The 22,821-nt window shown below is 38.7% G+C and overlaps 2 protein-coding genes across 2 annotated transcripts; both read right to left on the bottom strand.

Moving 5' to 3' along the window:
* Positions 1 to 3,547: 3,547 nt before the first annotated feature.
* cplx4a (complexin 4a) lies at positions 3,548 to 8,847 on the bottom strand. The gene is made up of 3 exons (XM_020081913.2): positions 8,536 to 8,847; positions 6,340 to 6,427; positions 3,548 to 3,944 (listed from the first exon to the last, which is right to left on the bottom strand). The coding sequence occupies exons 1-3, from the start codon at positions 8,697 to 8,699 to the stop codon at positions 3,717 to 3,719; spliced, it is 480 nt and encodes a 159-aa protein (XP_019937472.1). The 5' UTR covers positions 8,700 to 8,847; the 3' UTR covers positions 3,548 to 3,716.
* A 1,932-nt stretch (positions 8,848 to 10,779) lies between these two features.
* On the bottom strand, positions 10,780 to 21,921 carry lman1 (lectin, mannose-binding, 1). The gene is made up of 13 exons (XM_020082634.2): positions 21,008 to 21,921; positions 19,340 to 19,494; positions 18,107 to 18,214; positions 17,496 to 17,557; positions 17,028 to 17,127; positions 16,652 to 16,775; positions 16,249 to 16,307; positions 15,949 to 16,081; positions 15,503 to 15,690; positions 15,068 to 15,144; positions 11,876 to 12,038; positions 11,279 to 11,403; positions 10,780 to 11,182 (listed from the first exon to the last, which is right to left on the bottom strand). Exons 1-13 carry the CDS (start codon positions 21,303 to 21,305, stop codon positions 11,146 to 11,148), a joined length of 1,629 nt encoding a protein of 542 aa, XP_019938193.2. The 5' UTR covers positions 21,306 to 21,921; the 3' UTR covers positions 10,780 to 11,145.
* Between the last annotated feature and the right edge of the window lie 900 nt (positions 21,922 to 22,821).

Raw genomic sequence — 22,821 nt, 5'->3', positions numbered from 1 at the left:
ATATAAGTGCTCGTTAATAGTCTCTTTAATTCAATTAAACTGTAAGCTAATGATTCCTAAACCAGACTTAAACTTTATGTTAACCAGTTCTTACAGGTGTTGAGTCCAACAGGGTAACAAAGCCCAAACAATAACTATAACCACTTAACAGCAAACAAAGATTGACAGCAGTATAGTAATCCTACTTAAGGGGATTACATTATTTTACTCAAAAGGGTTAAAACCCTTAAAACTATTTAGGTTTTCCTAATCACAGAAGGTGACCTTATCCTTTGTTTGTCGGAGAGAGGAGGGGAGGGGGGGCGCTAACTGAGCACTGCTTTAATTAACTGCAGAAAGTTGTGAGGCAATACTTTGAAAAAAGAGGTTCTCTGCTCATCTGTTCTAATGAAGATTTGTGGCAAATGCATGAGCAGGTTTCTTAAACCGATTTCAAATAATCAGCTGTAAAAAATTTTTTTTCAGTTTTCAAATGTTTTTTTGAATCCAGATGAGAACGTGTTTGAACATTTTCTCTGCTCACTCTCCTCAGCAGTGAAACTTTTTAACATGGCAGTCCGTTTTCTTTTTTGTTCTTCAGAACAAGCTTGTTCATCAAAATGTATGTTTCCATAGAGACGACTGTGCTTGGCCCAATAAACCGGAATTTGTTTAAATGAATATACATTTTTTTACACTTAAATTTGAAACTACTATTTAAAACGACATCAGAGGGGCCCCTGGCCAATGCTCTGCCCTCTGTGTGTTGAGATAGATTCACCCGTCTACCTCTCAACCTTATCTATTAACACATTATATCTTGTTTGTTTGACACATAAATAATCCAGTTTTATTTCTCTTCGGGGGGGGGGGGGGGGGGGTTATATGTCACACCATGTCTTGTTTGGGATAAAAATAAAACAGATATTAACAAATGATCTTTGGACTTTATAAAAAAGGCTGTAACCCTTTTCTATAAAGAATGCAGACATAATTAATTTTTATTTTACACTCAAGTAAATAGGTTTATTTCTCAATGTTTCTTTTAAATGGACATTAAAGTTACATTATATGTCCTCAACCGAATTCTTTTACCCCAAAGATGTTATACATTTATTGACAGCCAGAACAGGCTTCATTATTCAGGGGGGGGGGGTTGCACAAGATTTGGGACCCCGGGTGCAGATTTGCTCCCCCACAAGAGCATTAGAGATGATCAGGCCTGGCTTATCAGCACCTCTGAAGGTGCTGGATGCTGAGCTCTGTTCAGGCCACTTGGTCTCTGGACCAGGAGAAGCTCTGCAGCCATGAACTCTCTGTCTAACATCTCATTATTAGTACAGTGTATGTTAGTCTTTAGAATAATATAACAATCGAAATGTGATTATTAATAAAAGTTTAGCGATAATTCTCCACTCAAGGATGATGCAGGCCCAAGCAAACAGCCCCCAGACCCTTCAACATAAGTTTCTATCGATTTCCATCAAATGGAATCTGAAGCTGCACATTAATGTGATGTTAACACTTTTAATGATAAACACACATTTCAATATGTTTCTGGTTTAGTTGAACTATCAATGTTTTGGTCATGGTTAATCAAACAGTCCAACCATTAGCATAAGCTAAAGGCTAAATTACTTGTATACTTCAACTTAAACTGTTATTTCAACCATTCATCCAGTACTTTTACCAACCCAACTAGTTATTTTGACTATATATTACATTTAGAGACATAATTGCTCATTTAGAAATATAATTTGTATTTTTAATACGTTTTTTTATCTACAGCTAGTTAGAAACCCTCTGTCAGCGCTACCTCCATTTGAATATTTTCAGTCTATGCGTCTTGAGTGTATGAGACTATTTACATCCTTTTGTTCCTTATATTTGAAGATGAATATTACAGACTAGTGTAATTTGCAGAGTTGGCAGCTTAGCTTAGTTTCCGATAAAAAGAAGAATGAGATATCGGGACTTCAGACTTTGCTTCGTCCACTAATATCCCCATCTAGAGAGAGAGAGAGAGAGAGAGAGAGGGCACAGGCTGACAACCTTGGCTGTGCTGATCCTATTAGATGGTAATCTCCAGACTTTACAAATCCACAGCCGTCGTTTCGACTTCATGTGAAACTCTAAATGTTGAGGGTTCCTTCCTTCCTGCCCCCCCCCCCCCCCTCGTTCTGCCTAATCGTCCCTAACAAGTGTTTGGATAATGCCCAATTAAATTAAGACTGATTTCTTCATTCCCAGCATAAGCTTTTGAATCAGGTAGATGGTTTTATCGCACAGTTTAATCAGCTTCGTATGTTTTATGTTTGGACAAAAGAATTTCTACCTGGCTGACCATTTTGGAAGCCGCTAGTGAATTCCACACGTACAAGAACCATGCAGCAACATGAAATTAAATAATCATAGCAAGTGACCTTTTTCCAAGATTAAGATCATTGAGAGTTGAACCAATAATAATCGTACAGAAGGAAACTAGAAAATTTTGTTTTCGAAGAAATTGCTAAACTGAATTTTTAGTTTGATTTGAAGAACCAGTGTGAAGTTGTATGTCACTTTTTGAGTGCATGTAAAATATTGCATTCACATATCTAAATGCAACAAATTTGCAGGAATTGAAGTTTGTCAGGATGCAACACAGTTTTGAAACCACAGAAATATTTTGTGCGTTTGAAAAAGATGTAAATTAAATTTGTTCTGAAACTGTAGTTACACACCCTGGTGCCAGTGGAGCAGGATTGAAATGCTATAATTAGCGCACATTTATAGTAAACCAAACTTCCCCTGGTGGCTAGTCTGGGTATAACAATACAGTGGAATTGTTTTTCAAGCTTCACCACACAAACAAACATAATCAAACAAACATATATATGTGTTCGATACACATCTTTATTTGAACATGACATTTTGTTTTCTCTGTTTTAAGTACCTCCATGTATTTCATCAGTGTTTATGTACATTTTTATGGAATAAATATATATATGGAATACGTGTATTGATATTACCATTTGTGCATATCTGCAAATGTCTCTGCAAATGTTTCAGGCTCACTGAACTGCTGTTGTGTTTATGTAGAGAAAGTAACAGTAAACAGGTCAAGACGTCTGCTTCTTAAATAATATTGAAAGACAAAAAAAATCAATCTAAATAACGTAATTATTTCACACACCACATACAAAAAAACCTAGACAACCAAAAGGACAGTGGAAATACACAGAAAGGATTGGTTTTGACCTCAAATAAGATTTTTTTTGTTGGAAGCAATTCTTCGTATATTGTTATTTATTTATCTGGAAAACCGTTAAAAGCAGACAGAGAAGAAAAGTGAACATTACGTCACAAACATTTTGAAATGTACTGTGACCTGTGACCTGTGACAGACAAGTGAAAAGAACTACTTTGCATGGACGTTCAGGGAAAATCACATTATTTGCATATTATTTACCCAAGAAAAGAGGGGAGACATGGGGCACCTTGGACATAATTTAAAATAGTTGCTGATTATTAAGTAACTGGGAAACTTTTACAATATATCCCTTTCCCCATTTTCCAGGATGCAGACTGGCAAAAGTAGCAATATTTCACCCTGAGGGGACCAGGCAGATTTTTTTCATTTTAGACAGATGTTTTGCCATTTTAGTGCTCATAATAAACGGGATTTTTTTGTTGGCATTCTACATGTTGACTGAAGTTTGGTCTGTACTTTCCAGGAAAGTGAAAATGCAGACCCTTCACATGACGGAGCACTTCTCCTCTGCTTTGCTCTTGAGCTCGGTGACGGTGGCCGAGGCCTTCTCCTTCAGCTGGTCCATGTCCATGTTCTGCAAGTTTTGAATCTGGCCCATGAGGGAGTCCTTGCCCTCCTCCTCCGTGGCGTCCTCGTCCACCATCTTGAGCAGCTCCTCGGGCACATCCACGTCGTCCCCGGCCATCTCGATCATGTTCTCGTCCTGCTCGCTCTGCGGACGATGAAAGCAACAGCCAGAAAACACATTAGAGATATTGAAAATAAGGAAATGTCTATTTCATACATGTTCACAATTTGTCCAAACAAAGAAAAGAAAACCATTTTTAATACAGTATGTATTATGCATCTATCTATTTTTTCTCTTAAGCATTGTTATTTCAGTTATATCTATAAATGTCAAAATATGTAAAATATTTCTTTTTAGTTGAATATTATTTGAATGTTTAAACAACGTCACACAATATGAGACTTTCAGGTGTAGGAAGGACATTGTTTGTTTTCTCTGGTGATAACAGAATGAATTATTATTTGCAGAGGTAAACAACCTAGAGGCTGACTTAAAGGATTTTTACAGGATTAACTTTCTGCCTGGCTGCCTGCTTTTCAAAACATTTCTGGTTCCACTGCCACACTCAGGCCTGTCAGACACTTCATACACCAGCCGTGGCTTATGAGAGGACTTATCACATAGCTAAACTATACATAAACCTAAAAAAAGTCAATATAAAACATCCATAACATTAAAATAAAATACATTTTGTTCATTCCTAACAAAGATTTGAATCATTTTCTACCTTTTCAAATATTTCTGTGATCCTCCTGTCACCTTTGACTTCCCTCTCTCTGCACTAAGTGCTTGAAATGCTCAATTTAAAACCTTTCCAACAAACTAAACCTAATCACTTAATATGTGGAAAAGTCATGCAATAGGCACTGTACTGTGACTACTTTAAACTTCAATCTGTGGGATTATCTCGGACCTGCCTTTAGCCTTTCCTCTCTGAATCCCAACGATAGTCTAAAGATATCTACTACTGTGTCGCACGAGACCCTAATGCCAGTGGACGGACAACACCGTCTTCCTGTTTACTCACACTACACATGAGCTACATATGGATAAATATACACTTCATAGTTGTTTTTTTCTAAATCACACTTGATTTCATATTATGTGTGTCCCCAACCCTTCAAAGATTAAAATAAAAGAATTAAAAGTACAATATGCCTTTAGGTGCTTTATTGTTATGAAGGGAAAAATCCATTTAAAAGTATATTCCAGCTCAAACAAAGACTCCGACAGGCTTTGTATGTCGGCCTTTATCAAACTGCCATGCAATACAAACACCTTTTACAGAAAATAATTAGATTTATATGTATAGCTCCCTGCCATCGTCCCCGTCATAAATATGTTGTTTCAATTTGAAAGACAAACTGTGAAAAGAAATGATCCCATTGTTTCAGAGAATGGAACTACAGATGCAAGAGGCTGTTAGAAAAGCCTCCAAGGTCATCAATAAAAATCATGTTATTATAAAAACCTGTAGAAACTGAATTTCCCATTAAAACACACAGTTCATTACAGACGAGGCAGCATCAGCAGATTAATATATGTCATATAAGGTTCTAGATAAGTATCTTTAAAATGCTTCGATAAAAACACATCATACCTTATTCGCTCCTTCCATTACAGCTTATTTCTCTTTAAGATTCCTTTTTAAATCATGTAGCTGCTCACGTTACAATCACTAAGTAGTTGTGGTTCTTCCTTGAAGCCGGTTCACGCTGCCTGTTGCTCCCTAATGAGCCAGGGACACCTGCTCAGCAGCATTTGGCCCTGTTAAGACTCCAGGTGCAATATGGGACACATAGGCTGACGTTTCCGGGACGCTGCTTTGAATGTATTTGTCACTAATCTACTGGCATGGCCTCCACCTCCTGTCGACCAGGCTGCAGCTGCCAAGTGCTCATGCTAGATAAAGGCAACCTGTGCTCACTGTGAAGCAGCTATTTGTCGCTTCGCATGGTCATCAGAACCTGCTCTTCCTGCCAGTCACTGGAGGAAAGAGCCATTTAATAAGAGCTGACTCATATTTTTATCAGTCCTTAATAACAAATGGAGAAAAGGAGAATCTAATCTATATATACATTAAAGAAATTCTCCAGAAACTGCAACATGTGTCTCGTATTCAAGTATTTCACTTTAAAATCCAGTTTTTTGGCATTTATAAGAATTATACAACCATATATTGAATATATATATATATATAATATATTGATTGAAGTGTTTACTGATAATCCCTCTCAGTGTACCTGTGAGCTGAGGCTGGTGTATAAAAGTAGTATTTTGTAAAACACTGTTATAATAATCATTTAAATATGTCTAATAATGCAACTTATGTCTTTATATCAGAGGTTTTAAGTGTTGACAAAACACTTAAACACAAAAAAACACTTTTGTATATAATGCTTATGAATATCAAATACATCATGAGGTCAAAGCGATGTGTTACTTTAAGATCAACCATGATACCTTTGTGTTCCTATATTAAACAGAATTTTAAAATCTGAATTTAAGTAGAAGGCAGGAATGTAAATCCTTTGCTTACCTTTGGCAGTCTGTATTTGTCTCTGAGACACACCCTAAGTGTGGCCCTCTCTGCCTTCTTGTGTAAGAAATCTGCATCTCTCTCCATCCTGAAATAGACACAACAATATTATTAGTACAGTAACATTCACTGTCACAACAACATCCCATGTTGAAAAAATATCATGTCTGTTAATCTCTTTTCTGGAGAGCTCGCTAGCTGCAGGTGGGATTTTGTGTTTCTGCATGTTCAGTGTGTCACTGGTTGAAGCAGCACAACATGTTTTCAACATCTGGATTTTCATAGAACAAAAAGCTTCTGTGCAGTGTTTCATTCTGTTTGACCTTTCATGTGTCTCCATCCATCGGAATGAAAATAAACCTAAACCTGATTCCACAAAGCACATCGTAATATTCCAATATCACAAAATGTAGTAGCTAGGTAATCAAATGAGTAATCAATATGGTCTCAATACGTCCCACTGGTTCAATTAATGGAAAGTAAAGTTGTATTTTTACCATTAGCGTATATTAGTGCTTTGACTTGAGGGGGATTCCATCAACAATTTCTACAAAAAAATGGTGTTTTGTAAAATTTGTGTTAAAACCACTTCAAACACAAAGCAACTTATAAATGAACAAGGAAACTCTTGATCAATTTGAAATATGATCACTAACATGGTCACATGATCACAAACATGGTCACATGATCACAAACCTTTCAGTTTATGATGTTTTTTTCTTTTTGTTGTGTTTATTTATTGTGTTTTTGTAGTTTTTTCTTTTATTTTGCATAATTCAGTAATTTGTACCTTTAAAATTTCACTCCACTGCAGTGAAACAAGGCCCAACCCTCAGTGATATCTCTAGTTAAAATAAGTATAATATATATATATATATATATATATATATATATATATATATATATATATATGCAACCTTATTAAATAATCTTGGAGAACATTCATTTTTATGGGGTTATTATTTTATTTCCTCAGATATTCAATATGAAGTGTCACTGAGGATATGTCACTATTGGTTAACCTCACTTATACCTACAGAGTATAAGATACATGCTGAGAGTGTACTGAGTGTTCTGTATTAAACAATAAACTCAATATCATCAGAATATGCAAAATCTAACACCATCAAAAACTATGTGATGATTATTTTATTATTATTATTATGACATGCTGAAGTCATCAAAGGCATCATCATTTTCTGATGTCAATGTGGTTGCGTGCACTTTGTATTAGATAGTATTCTCTCATGGCAGTATTCACGTATACTTTCCCTCAGCCAATTAAAGATGGGATTATTAGACCAGACTGAGTCGAGCAGATTTGAAATCAAGCCAAGACGGCACAATCTGAACTCCAGTCGAACAACTGAGTACTGCACCGAGGTTTCAAACTGTAAACTACACATTCATTAAAATGGCCTTACAGATCATAGAAATACTTAGTCTCTGTGAAAAAATAAATAAAAGTATTTTATTTTCCAACAATGATTTGTCTGCAGGAGTCACGGTTGAGTGAATATGTGAATACGATACTAAAGATCTACAATAATGGAGAGTGTTGTCATTTTAATTCCCCAAACATGAGAGTGGAGAGGCTGGATTAATCCTGTTATGTAATACAAGCGGACTGAATTCGATGCTTTAAAATCTACTGTTTCACCAAATTTAGATTTGTCTCGTTTGCACAATCGCACAATTTACAGAATTTCTTCAAAATGGAATTCAGGATTGATTAAACACACATTAATCACATCGAGCATTTTTTTTACTGAAAAATCTGTCTTCTTATTGAAAAGACCTGGAATCCTTTAAACACATGTTTTCAACTGAATATTGAATTGTTTTTAAAACTATACAGTCCCTCAAAATGTTACCCATCTCCGCTCGTGATGCAGAAACCGATGACAGATTATGAGAGATTATTGATCCAGGTCCTGCGTGACCTCTAGTCTCAGTGGATTATTATGTAGAAATTGTATAAAAAAAGTCATTGCATAGCTCAAAAAAACTGACATATGCAAAAAATACAAACAAATTCATTGGTGTTGGATGGGAGTGTGGTTGCAAAACAGGGGAAATGAAACACTGACAAAGTGGATTGCAGCTCATCAAGGTCAGATTCTGCAGCCATTCAGTTTTCCACAGACCAATGACATGAATTCATAAAGGGCTTTACAGTCCCTGTTGTTTACTTACTTCTCCTCCACCAACTGTTTTTGGTACTCTTCATACTCCTCGCGCGTCATCCCCGCTGCTTTGGCTGGATCTGTGGGGGTGGCCTCCTCTTCTTTGTCACCTCCACCACCGAGGCCAATTCCTGACAGGGGGTTCCCAATCATGCTCTTGATCAAGAAAGCCATCTCGAACTCTGTGACTGTTTACTCTGCTTTCTGGATGGAAGTATCGACGCTGCCCCTTTATGGCGCCCTCCGCTTTGGCTTCCTATAGCTGTCAGATCCAGTGGTAGCTCTCAAGCTAACCTGCTGCTTGTCTATGGATCCAAGGACACACTGATGACAGGCAAACACACACACACACACGGTTTGCCTCGGCCATAATCTGGATTTAATCCCCCCTGCTCCACTACACTAAGAGGCAGATGGCCTGTTTCTCTCTATATTTAAATCAGACAGACCTTTGTGGATGTTGTCTTTTTTATTTTGGACATTCAGTGCACTCTGTGGCAGAGCAAGCTGCAGCATTTATCATAAAGAAATTGAGTTTTGCAGACAGGGGCCTTCAGTTTGTGACCACACACACCCACTGCTGCTTAATCGTATTAGTAAAGTACGGGCTGGCCCGTGTGCAGCTTATTGCTGAGGACAAGCAGAGTGGAGAGAAAGAGAGAGAGAGAGAGAGAGAGAGAGAGAAGCGGGATTACAGTCGTGTTTATCCGCACTGGAGCCTCCCATCATGCCGTGCTATTGTTCCGTGGGAAGATGATTGACAGGAGGAGATATTGCTCAAGCTTCATTTGTCCATTTTATTTTGGTTACCTCACTAGTTCTGACCTGTCAAACATTTCAGAAATGTGTTATCAGATGTGTCCTGTGATTTCTACATTTACATTCACATTCATTCTTTAATGCAAGATGACTTAGCTACTAATCAACACTGCAATGTTGTTGACATTTTTTGGGAAATGATTTTAGAAAACTATGCAGGAAAATAGATCCATAAATGTGTTGTGCCCCCCCGTCAACCTCTATGACGATGATAGGAATTATAGTTTTTTTTAAAGATTAGTGATTCTACCTGTTGTTCCTGTCTGCAGAGCTACAGCACTGACAAATACTAATACATTTTATCTTCTTACAATATATCATGAACAACTGTAGGTTTAATGTGAAAGAGATAATTTACCATTGACTTCCTCTATATCTAGGAAATAACCTGCAGAATATGCAGAATAAAGAATATATGATATAAAATGCATGTATGAGTTTTTCAAGGAAAAGAAAGTGCAGTTAAACTGCTTCAGTGTCGGCATAATCCCTGATTAGATTTCAGGTTTACCATCGATTCAAATGTAATCGTATTGTTGTTACGTAGCAGCAGCACGCCACACACCGCGGAATTTGTTCTTTCAACGCTCGCTCGCTCCATAATTTTGGAGCAGACTGAAACATCGACAGTTATCAGTTGTATGTAGACAACTTTTTGTTCAGAGAAGCCATTTTGACATAAAAAAAATGACCATAATTATAAAACATAAATAATGTAATTATGATCCTAAAATGGTTAATGTAATCTGAGTTTTTCTAACCGTGAGACAAGTCAACGTGTCCGCTGTGAAAAAGACCTGCGACTTCTGTCTTCAGTGAAATGAATCAACCATTATTAGATGAACTGTCATAAAATGTGGTCATTTGGATATTTATATATATATATATATATTAACATTTAGATAATGGTTTATTTTATGATTAGTGAAACTAAACTTTAATGTCAAATCACCAAAGGGTTAAAATGTCAAATGTCCACTAGTTTAGGACCAAATTCTGAACTGACTAAAGCAAAAGATGTTCTTATTTGAAAGATTGCTATCAGCAGCACTGAGCCATGAGAATGACTGTAGACTTTTCACCTTGTTTTCTCTTCTACTTGTACAGAGTCAGTTCAGTTGTGTGGAAGGGGCACAGTCAGGTCAAGTGTTTTCGGTGGATTCATATTAGCTCACTGACAATTCGACTTGCACATCAATGAATTTAAGTGATTTACACTGTAAAACTCTATGATGTAATTTTCAGAACAGGGACATTCCTTTTAGAAAACATCCAGAAGTGTAGAATGTTAATACATGTTCTTGTGTTACTATGCAGAAGTGTAATAATAGCTTTTTTCAGTTTATGTAAATTGTTCAGGTGGAGGATTTGTCAGATTCTGACACGTGTGACTCGATCAAATAAGATAAACAGAAGGAGACATCTGCTCTCTGAGTTTTCTTCACCAAGTGTTCAGCATTCTTTTATAGAAAATTGCACAAGTCAAAACACAGGTTTGTTTTCTTTAGATTTCAGGTTTCGTGGAATGGGACTGTCGCAGATTCAGCTCTTGAAAACAAAATCTACAGATCTGACCGATCAGAAATACTGCAAGGAAGTTATAGCATCAAGATGGAAGTCTCACACTAGCATTCATACACAATGATTGATCAAATTAAAAATCTGCAATTAATTAAAATAAACTCCATCAACAAAACTATTCTTTTCAAGTAAAATAACTTACAGTCTGAAAATATTTAAACCAAAACAAATTACCAAAATGGACATTCCCTCATTTACACACTTTCATTTCAGAATTTCATCAAAAGAATTTCTTTGCTGCAGCTTCTTGTTGACTTCTACAAGAGGAAAAAAGAGAAACCGAGAATTAATTAAAAAGTCATAGATCGTTAAGCATGCAGAAATTAACTTTAAAAAAAATAGAAGTATCTTACTTGTACATGATGTAGCAGAAGAACAGGACTGATTGGATGACGATGAAGATTACAAAATGAACGGTGGATAAGCAGGAAGGCACAGGAGGCAAGTCAGGGCACTTTACGATCTTCTCAGCAGGATTCTATAGATGAAACACACAGAAGAGTTCATTCTACTGAATCCTGATCTTATTCTAACTGGACTGTTTAAGCCGTGTTCAGACAAAAACTCAAGAAAATGTCTGGAAAATTTTGTCCAGGCATTTTCCGGAGTTTGCCTTTCACAAGCGAAGAATGCAGCAGGAGACTGCAGAGTCAGCTCTTCAAAACAACAAGAAAATATCTGAGCATTCAGACAAGTGTTGTGTTTGTGTTGAGCATGCAGGAAGCAGGACATGATTCATTCTCCTGCCGTGTTCTCACATGGGCTCACTCAAAATCTTTTCCTGACCTTCTACTTGTAGGAAAGGTTTGTGTGCATGTCTGGAGAAAATGACTCAAAGATTTTGCATTCTCAGATTCGGCCCCTCGGGAAAATTCCAGGGAACATTCGGGAGTTCAGTGGATGCAGCTGAAGTGTCAGTGTTGAGTCCGATTCCAGACTCTGATCTGTACCTGAGCGCTGCGCTGCACCAGGTGATCCACGTCTCTTTTGACTGTGTGCAGATGTTCCTTGATTTCGTTGAAGTGCTGAACAGTCTCATATGTTCCAATACCAGCTGCGTTTCCCTGGAGCTGGTTTGAGCTGATCTGTTTCAGCGAATCATGAAAGGAGTTTCTGCAGAGACAAAGAGAGGACGCACAAAGTGATGTCACCAGGAACTGTAGATGAACATTATCAACAAATGTCAATATCATCAAATCAATCTTAATCAATACATGCACGGAGTGAATTCATGTTGGGAAACATAACGCAGTAATATGCTGTGTGGTATCATTTATTTACCATCATACAAATAGTCCAACATTAATCTTTTAATCCCTATTCACAAGAGGCTGCATATTCTCAAAGTTTGAAAAACAGAAAATTACCATCTGATAAAAGAGGTCATGATTGCTAAATTAATCCCTTATAAAAACATGTTCTTACAACAGATTACAAGTACAGGAGGTTAATAAAAAACCACAGCGGAGCACTATCTGGAATATGTAACCCAGACTCTCCTCATGATGCTAAACCCATCTAGAGCGTATGGTATGTGCCATTTAGAGCACATATTGCACGGTATATGTCATTTATAGTGTATAAAATATGATGTTGTATATTTGTATATATACAATAAGTAAAATGCCATATAGAATCTAGACGTGTAAATAGGCTAAGTTAATAAGGTTAAAAGTGACTGCAAATATCTGCTAATGGGATATACACATCCTGTTATGTTTTGTTTATATACTAAAATGGTGCCTTGTTATGAATCAGCGCCATCATTCGTTTCGATAATATTTTATTATTCTTTTGTGATACTGCATCATTATATTTTCAAGTTCCTAATTGTCAAATGTCCTCGAACAGACATAAACATGGACGATCGAACGCTGCGTCCTCCAGTCCTCTGTGCATCTGTGTCTTTACTTTCAATTTCAGAAGTCAATGAGGTTAAAATGCAGAATAAACTATTCTTAGGAGAGAATGAAAATGTCTAAGCTGGGATCATATTTCTCAACAAAATGAAATTTCTCAAGGCTGATTACTTGCAGGGAGGAAGCAATAAGTTTCCTTTATCATCTTAAACACATCTAAGACGATTACAAAGAAAAAAAAAAGTGACATGACAAATGAAAGGAATTCCAGCAGCGTGAGTCGGAACGGCCCTGCAGGGGGATTGTGACAAGAAATCAATTGGAAGGAAACTGTGTTTTGCCCGTGTATGACAGATGTATTTAAAGACGACTAATCTGATAAGGACAAAAATGGTGCTAAGATGTGGCCTTTTCTTGCTCCGCCACATGGCTGCGGTCTGAGAGGACAGCAAGGGATGACATATAAACAAAATCTAATTTGTTTCACATAGAGAGGGGGAGAGGACAAAAAAATCTCCCTTGAGAAAGTAAGTGAGCATTTATTAAAGCCGGCATCTAATCTTTATTTACGACAACTGACCCATTTATGAGCGGAAAGCCCTCCTTGGAGTCTCGGATGAAGTCCTATCATCAACTTGGGTGTTTAAAAAGACGGGTCAGGATAAACTGAGAGCTTAATCTACAAGGTAATACAGATCAGTCGCTCACATTAGGAACAAAATGAGGCAGCTGCCGCCTTTCTGCCGCGGGTCTGAACTTATTTAATGTGTCAATCAGCTCATTCAGCTGCACCACGTCCTCTTCCAGTGACCACTCTGTTAATGTGCTTTCTGGAAATTGAACTATTACAGAAACTGTCTTTTCCTGCCATCTATAGGATTTAATTCACTTACAGAGGCTTCTGTGTGGAATTAAATATCTGAGACAAGTCAGAGTCCTTGTGAGTTGTGGGTCAGCCATATAATAAAGAAAATCATGTATGCAGAGTCAATTGAGGATGAATGTCTTGTTGGATTTAGGGCATATAAACAGCTTGGTTCTTTTATGATACATGAGACTAAGAGATTAATGTTACATAAAATAAAATCTTTAATATCTTGTGATTCTGATTAATTCTTTATGCAGATGGTGGGTTAAAATTAAGAAATGGCAGCGACAGGTCAATTACTGAATAAATTAACACTACCTTTTTTGTTGATTTTTGAAAGGGCACAATTTGACGAAGAAAATAAAAAACATGTTTTAATTTTCTCAACAATTACAAGCTGAGCTAAATGTAAAGGCTATGATTAAGCAACTAAAAATGTTTATGATTTAATTATTTAGGGAAACTAGGAAAATAATGATTTAAATCCACTCACTAATCTTTGGTTTTGAAGATGACGTTTTATTTTAAATTGCTTGCGTGCTCACAATAACTAAGCCCACAAGCATTTTACACGAGAAGAACAAAAGCACAAATATGTTATTGACGAAATAAAAGCGCTTCACATCAAAAAATTACATTCTCTATACCTAATCAGGCTTACTCACGGTAAGTACCAAAATCAAACAGTCATCTGAGTCTCTGCTGTGGAAGGCACACCATCATAAAATCTCTTAAGCTGTATTATCTTGGCATTAAAAAGTGTGCAGGATCTGAGAGTGATAAGGAGAGCGTTTTTTACAGTTGAAGGAGAAGAAGATTACAGCTGGGCTTTACTGTACCTATCACACATGACAGGATTCTTATTATGTGGAATAATATATTTCAAATAAATGACTTTCTTTATCTGGGATCAGACTAAAGGAGTTTCAGGCCGATATAACCAGGATTCGCTGCCCAGAGAATCAGTGGAGAAATCTGGTGTGGAACCTGAGCTCGATACCGATGTTCGGCCCAGATTGTCTGGTAGCGTGATGGGTTACAGAGCCAGTCTTAAACCTTCAGAACTGCCCTCAGAATCATCTGAGCAGCACCGATAGTTATCAAACATGAGGTCACATGAGAGAGAGTGGTGCTTCTTAAATTAAATTAATCATTTAATTTGTACCTTGTCAACAACACAAGCAGAGACGAGACACAAGCGGACTAAATGTGGAGGAAACTGTTACTGTGGCAGACACCTGCGATGTTGCAGCCACGGCATCCTGAGATTAAATATGATTTCAGGGAATTAACCGGCAGGATTTCCCTTGTTTTTCTCGAGTATCAAAGATCGCTCTCTTCATCCACGGTTGCACAAACAACAGCTCGTTTTTTAAGACCGAAAGTCATCAACAATAGAAGCTGTTGTTACTTACTTCAACTCATTCAGGTTTCTGAGAACCTCCTGCTGGGTGGTCAAGACGGAGCTCAACTGCGGACTGGCAGAATCCACCTAGAAAGCAAATACAGCACAGTGGTCTGGGAATCAAACACGTCAATGTTGACATTTGATAAGAGCTGTCATAAAAACAGGTTTATACGTTTTTCTAAGCTGTCATAAAAACTGTTTATAGAAGGAAAACAGAAATAACAGTCTAACATTGTGTTTTTTTCTCCAGTTTGAGCAGGTTTACACTTCTAGATTAACACAGTGATAAGAAATGAATCTCGGTTTTCCAGAAACATTTGGATTTCTACATTTTTATTTGTGTGAAAAGGAGAATTCTAGATGAAATGAAGTGTTTTATAATCCTGTACTGTCTTTCACTGTGTGGACCTGGTGTAACAGATTCTGGCAGTAAAATGCCCACCTGTCCCGACTCGATGTTTGTCCCCTTTTTGGCGACCTCATCGGTGATAACGGAGACATATCTGCGCTGCTCGTCCAGGATCATGGCGAGCTGCCGGTGGAGCTGTTTGATCTCCAGGTGGATCCGGTTCTGGCCTTCAAACACCTGCCGGATCTCCCTGTCATTCACAGTCTCGTACAAGTCCTCAACTGAAGAGGAAAACAAAGATGTAAAGATTGAAACTAACTGAAATTAAATCAACAAACCTTTTATGGGGCAATTTGGACATGCTCATGTTTTTATATAAATTATGATTCTGAATTTTTCTAAATTTTAATTTAGTTTGTTCCTGTTATATAAAAAAGATAAAACAATAAAAGCTGATAATAAACAGTTTTACTCTTAATGATTTTTTTCGCTGTGCCTTTTACATAATTAATTGGGCCGTATGATTTCAGAACACTAACTTGGCTCTCCTTGGACGTCTGGGTGCTCTTTCTGAAACTCCTCTTTCTTTTTGTCGAGCTCTTGCTGGAAGTTCTGAAATTCCTCTTGGTACTTGTCCTTCTCTTCTTTAGGAATCTCAGATTCAGGTGGAGGCTTCAATGGAGAAGAGAAAAAAAAAGCCCACTCTGAGCTCAATAGAGGCCGAGCTTAGGCTATATTGTGCACATGCGTGCATGCGCACACAGAGACACACAGCTGCAGAAAAGTAAGTTGCACACAGCACAGAGAGAGAATGAGGAGCTCTAGGAAAATGTAGTTACCGGTTGCTGGCCTGGTTCTGTGAGTCTGAATAACAAGAAGGACAAGACATCATGGTCATCTGAGGGAGGAAAGAAATTCTGAATTAGACAATGATGCTTATTGGAAATAAAGCATAGTAATAACAAAGCAGTAATGAGTAAGTAGTATCTTGGGAACAATCTGGGAAATACAGAGTAATAAACTGCTGTCGTGGTAGAGAAACTTAAGTGATGGAGGAATATCATACTACTGTTACTTTGAAAGTAATAATGAGGATAATGTTATGATGGGGAAATACCCTGAATGTTTTACAGTGGAGTTAAATTTGGATTGCTACAGAGAAATGTGCCACTGCTTTTTAAACAAGTAAATACACACTTTAAAAGGTTTTGTTTTTTTAAATCATAGAGAACAGAGTAGTACCTGCTAAACCTCCAGTGGCGGCTGAAATGCCAAAGAAACCCTCAGTGGGAATGACCATGTTTTCAATTTTTGTGCAGAACTCATAGTCGTCTTTGTCTGGAGTGAAACCATTGTTGATCATCACCTGAGGAGGAGGAAAGAACGATATTGCAGCTGATAAAAATACTGATCAAACCGACATATCGCCTGATTTATGGCTATCTATCTATCTTTATTTTTTTTTTCTTAAATTTCTAAGATGTCGTTATCAAACCATCACTACAAAAAAATTTAATTATTTTTCTGCAATTCTGATATTTAACTCTTTAACCATAAACTTTGTGATAAATAACAGTTTTTCTGTGCCATGGGGCTGTGTGTCCGTGTTGCTTCCTACCGTCAGTGTCTTCTTGTAGTATATTATTTTGGCTCGGACAGGATACGGTTTGTTGCGGAAGTCTCGTAAACATGTACCGAGGGCTTGTGTTGTGCCGTCACTGCCAGAAGAACACAATATTATCAGACAAAAATAGAACTAAAACCAGGCTTCACATAGAAATGGATCATGAGTTTGGAAAAGCACAGTGGGATGTATGGGTATGAACTTTTAATATGTAGGTGAATAAAAAATGAATGCTCCAAGTCTGTTTTTGTAAACACTCGGTTTGGAAAACACTGTGAACTCTAAGACAAACTGGAATTGAAAGAGTGATTTAAAGCTTTCACTGGCTCGAGGGAGATTAGGAAAAATGGAGGATTATTTACTTTCCAAGCAAATATAATCATATTTCCTAATCTTCTTTAAGTTGTTAAAATTTTGAGATAGTGATGACATCAGATCTAAGCGAGAGAACTGTTTACTTACTTTTGGTGGTCATAAACAAGGTTGCCATTGTTTCCCACAACAAGTATGGCCGGGTTATTTTTCTGGAATAAGGATGAGACGACAAGGAGACGCATTAATCCTTCACATCGAGTACATTTATTTAGGTAATCTCATGCAAAATATCAAACTGGTTCCTGAGCACAAATAAAAACTACTCAAATGAGATGGTAAATGACTTGCCAGTGATCAACAGATATTTTTATTTTTTCACCACACTTCCTATTTGACTACAGCAGTGGATAACAATCAAACTCTGCAGCAGAAGATTTTGTACCTGGCTGCAAACAAAGACTGAATGGTGTTAGCTCAGGTATCTGCTCGGGTGCTGTTTACAAAGCTCCACATGTAAATATGTTTTAATTGTAAAATGGCGTTTGAAACTGATTTCTGTCCACACAAGCTCCAAATCAGTAATGATCCCTGTCTTGTGACCATTCACTGTGTCATTGATTCCAAACTTCTGTTTTAGGCACAACTCCAGAGTAGTGTGGACAGCAGGCGTGAACGTGGCAACAGTGATGTGTTTTAAAACTAAAGCGTAGTGTGCAAGTAGCCTGCATCATGGTTGGAAGAGAAAAGCTGACACTGACCTTTCCATCGTTGTCAAAAGAGTCAAAGAAAATTCCAACTCCGTTCCAGTGGTCGGCGGCTCCGTACACTGGGCCGTCGAGGCCTTGTGATGTTGTGAACCACACAGCCTGTCAACACAAAACAAAACGGCAAACATACTTAACTTAATATTTGTTTCAGTGACATTTGTAAAGTTAAAGATTAAGAAGTGGTAATATTCAGTTTTGAGGAGTCGGTGGTCTTCCAGTGTAAATATAACAGGATTAGTGAGGACAGGATGTCAGACAAGTGACAGAAGGAAGTATTTGTTATGCTTTAGCAGTTCACAAACCTCCTGTCTGTGAACAGCACGTCATTTCTTCTCATCAGTGCAATTTGGCTCAAAAACAACTCTTACACATAATAATGGTGAAAATAATAATAACCTGGGTCTATTCATCAGGACTGCTACAGGGCAGGCTACCTCAAGATTTTAATATACTGCTCTGTTGTTTTATCCAGGTGTGGAGATACTTGTCACTTCCCCCTGTGGGCATGACACACCTCCTGAAACTGGAAGTGCACCTTCGCTTCAGATACAGGTTTTTCCATATTTGAGATTCAGAGTCTGAGAGGCAGCAGGTGCTCAGCTTTATACAGCTGATCTCATACTCCGCTCCAATTACAAGCAATCTATATATTTCATATCAGCATGGTAAATGTATGGTAAGGTTTAGTTTCTTTAGTTTTATAGTTCTTCAATTTCAAATATTAGATTGGAAATTATTCAGTTTAAGGCACAATAGATTGCAGGGTCGTGCAGATTAGATCTGGGGATTGATTCTGATGACGCATCAGCTTCTGCAACGATGCAAACACGAAACTTTTCAGACGTCAGTCTGGGGAATATTAGCATGTTTCTACAACTGTTTATTTATTTAATTCATAAAGAATAACAGTCAAACGGGGGACAGATTTGCTGATTCAGATTATGAAATATCTGCAAAAGACAGCACCAATGTCATCAAGCATTTAAAATCGTCACGCTCTTGATGCTCGATGCCACAGACACCGTTTGTTTTCTACTAGTATTGAGGTATAACACCCAGCCCATAGTTTAGATTCATACAGTGATAAATACATTGAGTATCTCAGCTCAGTGTTGATAAGTTTGACATCAGTTTTTCCACTAATAACTTGCACACTACATGAAATTCTCCAGAGAGCTTCTCCTGCTTTGTTGACCCGCTCCCCGGCAGTGTCACCCTCCTTACCAAACCGTCCGCTCCCATTCTGCCTCTTCCAGATACTCTGAAGGTCACCTCGGCCTCCCAGTGTTCAAAGTTGACTGGGTTCTTCGTCCACACGGAGCCCTTCTGGCTCCTGAGAGACGGTGTGATGCGGACCTGGTCAGCGCTGGGAATAGCATCTGGGAAGGAGGAGAGAGGAAGGATTTCAGTGACAAGGTAAGTTTGATGTTCTCTATTGAAACAATACCCTGTCCAATGTCCAATGACACCAGATATTTTCTTCCGATCATTTTTGTTTGTACAATCAAGACTTGTGTCACATGAAGATTTGTGCACTTGTACTGTGCTTATTACACCTGTGTCTGTTTGTATGAAGGATTAACTCAGTGGAAGGATGTGGTATGGGTCAGCAAAGAACTCACAAAAGTTTTGGGTGAAACATTCCAACAAATAATAATTCATGGATGTTGTTGAAAAATATCAGAAATATTTAGGGAACTGATATCGATCAGCGTGTGCCACTTGATGCGGCCTGATTTAATTAAAGGAGACTGGGGGAGGAATGCTTTCTCCTAAGAGCCATTTAAGCTGTTCACCACTAGTCAATACTTGCTGCTTTTCTCTTTTTAATATAATGAAAACTTGAATAGGGTAATTTGTACTATTTTCTTTACAGCAAAAACACCAAACGACCCAGTTTCAGTTCTTCCTTTATATTGCTTCAGTGCTCGTCTGATGTGACAGTTGACAGAACTTAATTTGAGTTTTGGGCCGTTGATGGAACAAAACAAACAACTTGTGTGTAATGGCAGCCTGAGGGTATTGAGTCCTGCTGCAGGCTCCTTATATTCGACAGCCTCCTTGTTTTAAGGTCTATGTTGACTCAAGGAAACTGTGAGGGTGGATTTCTAAAGTTTGACCTCCACCAAAGTGGTAATGTTTTCATCAGCGTTTGGAGCGGGGAGAGCCCAATAAACCTTGGTGCGGATCCAGGAAATTGTTTTCACGGTATTGTGAGACAGGGCGTTTCACAGAAAAAGATTCATGTCTTGACAAATAGAACTCAGGCATATGTAGGGGACTGAAATCTATGAGTGTGTGCAATTTGGTGCAGAGTGGGTTGAGAAACTAGTTAATTTAAATGTAGTTTCATAAGTGGACTCGCCAGATGTTTCCCCTTGAGTTTCAATCTAGTTCATCAATGTGTTTATTTCAGATTAAACTGGAGAATAATGTCTAGATTCATTGATAATGTTCAGACTCACTGACGCTGATTTACAGGGAATATCTGTAATCTCTGTATTGATCGCTCATGTCAGCAGCTGGACAACTCACTGTGTGATGCAAGAATCCAAAGGCCTGTTTCCTGAGGAGGAAAGTTCAATACTTCACATGCATGTGTCAGCACAGACTCCTGCAGGAGTCAGGACACATAACGAGCTGTTTTTAAACCTGGGTTTTGAATGTTCACACGTGTGAGTGTCACAGGGACTTTGAGGTGAAGCTCGGTTGCTTAAATCCATCAGTTTGTCAATGCAGTTTTGAATGAACCACACAAACAACCGAACACGACGTGAGGAGCGGAAAACAGCCGCCGACATGACGCTTCTGAGCGGACTGCATTCACACAGAGTGTCGGGGTTAGAACCGGAGGCCGAGCAGCTGGATGCTGACAGCTGGACACAAACTTACTTCCAGTGTGGATCCAGAAGGGGATACTGCCGTCGCTCTGCGCCAGATGCGGACCCTTGAAGCTGTATTTGTACTCGAAGCGGCGGTGAGGAGCCTCCTCCGTGGCGGACGCACCTGCGGCGAGGTCCGCGAGGCTGCGCTGGAATAATAACGTAGTGAGGAAAGTTAATATCAACGCAGGAGCGCTGCAGCCCGGCGGCCGCGCTGAGGACTCCGCCATGTTTGTATCACTGCTGACGTAGCGCTCAGTCCCGGAGCATGACGGGAAGCCTGGAGGGCCAACAGGGCGTTTTCTCATTGGACGGTTTCTCTTGCTTCATTCTCTGTGTCTCTCTATCGCTCTCTCTCTTCTCTCTCCCTCTCCTCGTTCTATCTCTCTCCTCTCATTCTCTCTCTCTCTCCTCATTCTCTCTCTCTCCTCTCATTCTCTCTCTCTTCTCACTCTCTTCTCTATTTCTTAATTCTCTTTGTCTCTCTCTCTTTCCCTTTATTCTCTCTCTTAAAAATCCCCCCTTTTTCCTCTCTTCATTCTCTCTCTCTCCTCTCATTCTCTCTCTCTTCTCACTCTCTTCTCTATTTCTTAATTCTCATTCTCTCTCTCTTCTCACTCTCTTCTCTATTTCTTAATTCTCTTTCTCTCTGTCTCTCTCTCTTTCCCTTTATTCTCTCTCTCCTGAATCCCCCCTTTTCCCTCTCTTCATTCTCTCTCTATTTCTTCATTCTCTCTCTCTTCTCTCTCTCTTTCCCTTCATTCTCTCTCTTCTATCTCTCTCTCCCCTCTCTTCATTCTCTCTCTTCACTCTGTTCACTGTCTTTCCCTTCATCCTCTCTCTTCTCTCTCTCCCTCCCTTTCTCTCTTCTCTCTCCCTCCCTTTCTCTCTCTCCCTGCCTTTCTCTCTTTTCTTTCTCTCTCTTCACTCTGTTCACTGTGTCTTTCCCTTCATCCTCTCTCTTCTCTCTCTCCCTCCCTTTCTCTCTTCTCTCTCCCTCCCTTTCTCTCTCTCCCTGCCTTTCTCTCTTTTCTTTCTCTCTCTTCACTCTGTTCACTGTGTCTTTCCCTTCATCCTCTCTCTTCTCTCTCTCCCTCCCTTTCTCTCTTCTCTCTCTCTCCCTCCCTTTCTCTCTCTCCCTGCCTTTCTCTCTTTTCTTTCTCTCTCTCCCTCCCTATCATCTCTCTCTCTTCTCAGCACAATATATGAGCAGGGGCGTAGCAGTGCGGGTAACAGTACTGAGGGCAACATGGTGCCCAGTACACACAGTTACTAGAGTACTAGAGAGTTTACTACGTGGCTTGTATTTTGGATTTAATCCTATTGTCTATCTTGTGGTAACACAAATATGAATGGTAATTCGTCTATAAGTTTAGTGTCTGTTATTTCTTATGTTACTTTCGGTGGGATCAATAATAAAAGTTAATTTTATGTATCCTGCACAGACTGCACCTAGAGTAAATTTCCCCGTTGTGGGATGAATAAAGTATATCTAATCTAACCTATGAGGAACCTATACCCCCAACAACCCTTATCTTCTGTCCTGTATTAGTCGTGAAAGAAAACAATAAACATCGCAGTCCTGCTCTTCAGCGGCTCGTGGGCGTGCACGAGGTCGGTGAAAGGTGAGGTGACTTAAGTCATGTCGGCTGCAGGAGCTTTCATCGCTGTCTGAAAGCCTCAGTGGGTGATGGGGAAACGACACAATTGTGTGCCACTCACTTTCTATTTACTCTAAATCAGCTTCTTCCTGGAGGCGCAGCATCACTTTCTGTGAGGGGCTGTGATTACTGGTTCAGGAACGAACCTCAGGACAACAACAGG

Source organism: Paralichthys olivaceus, chromosome 18, assembly GCF_024713975.1.
Source record: "Paralichthys olivaceus isolate ysfri-2021 chromosome 18, ASM2471397v2, whole genome shotgun sequence".
Classification (NCBI taxonomy): Eukaryota; Metazoa; Chordata; class Actinopteri; order Pleuronectiformes; family Paralichthyidae; genus Paralichthys; species Paralichthys olivaceus.
Note: the sequence above shows the minus strand (reverse complement) of the source record. Positions and strands in the feature narration are given on the sequence as shown.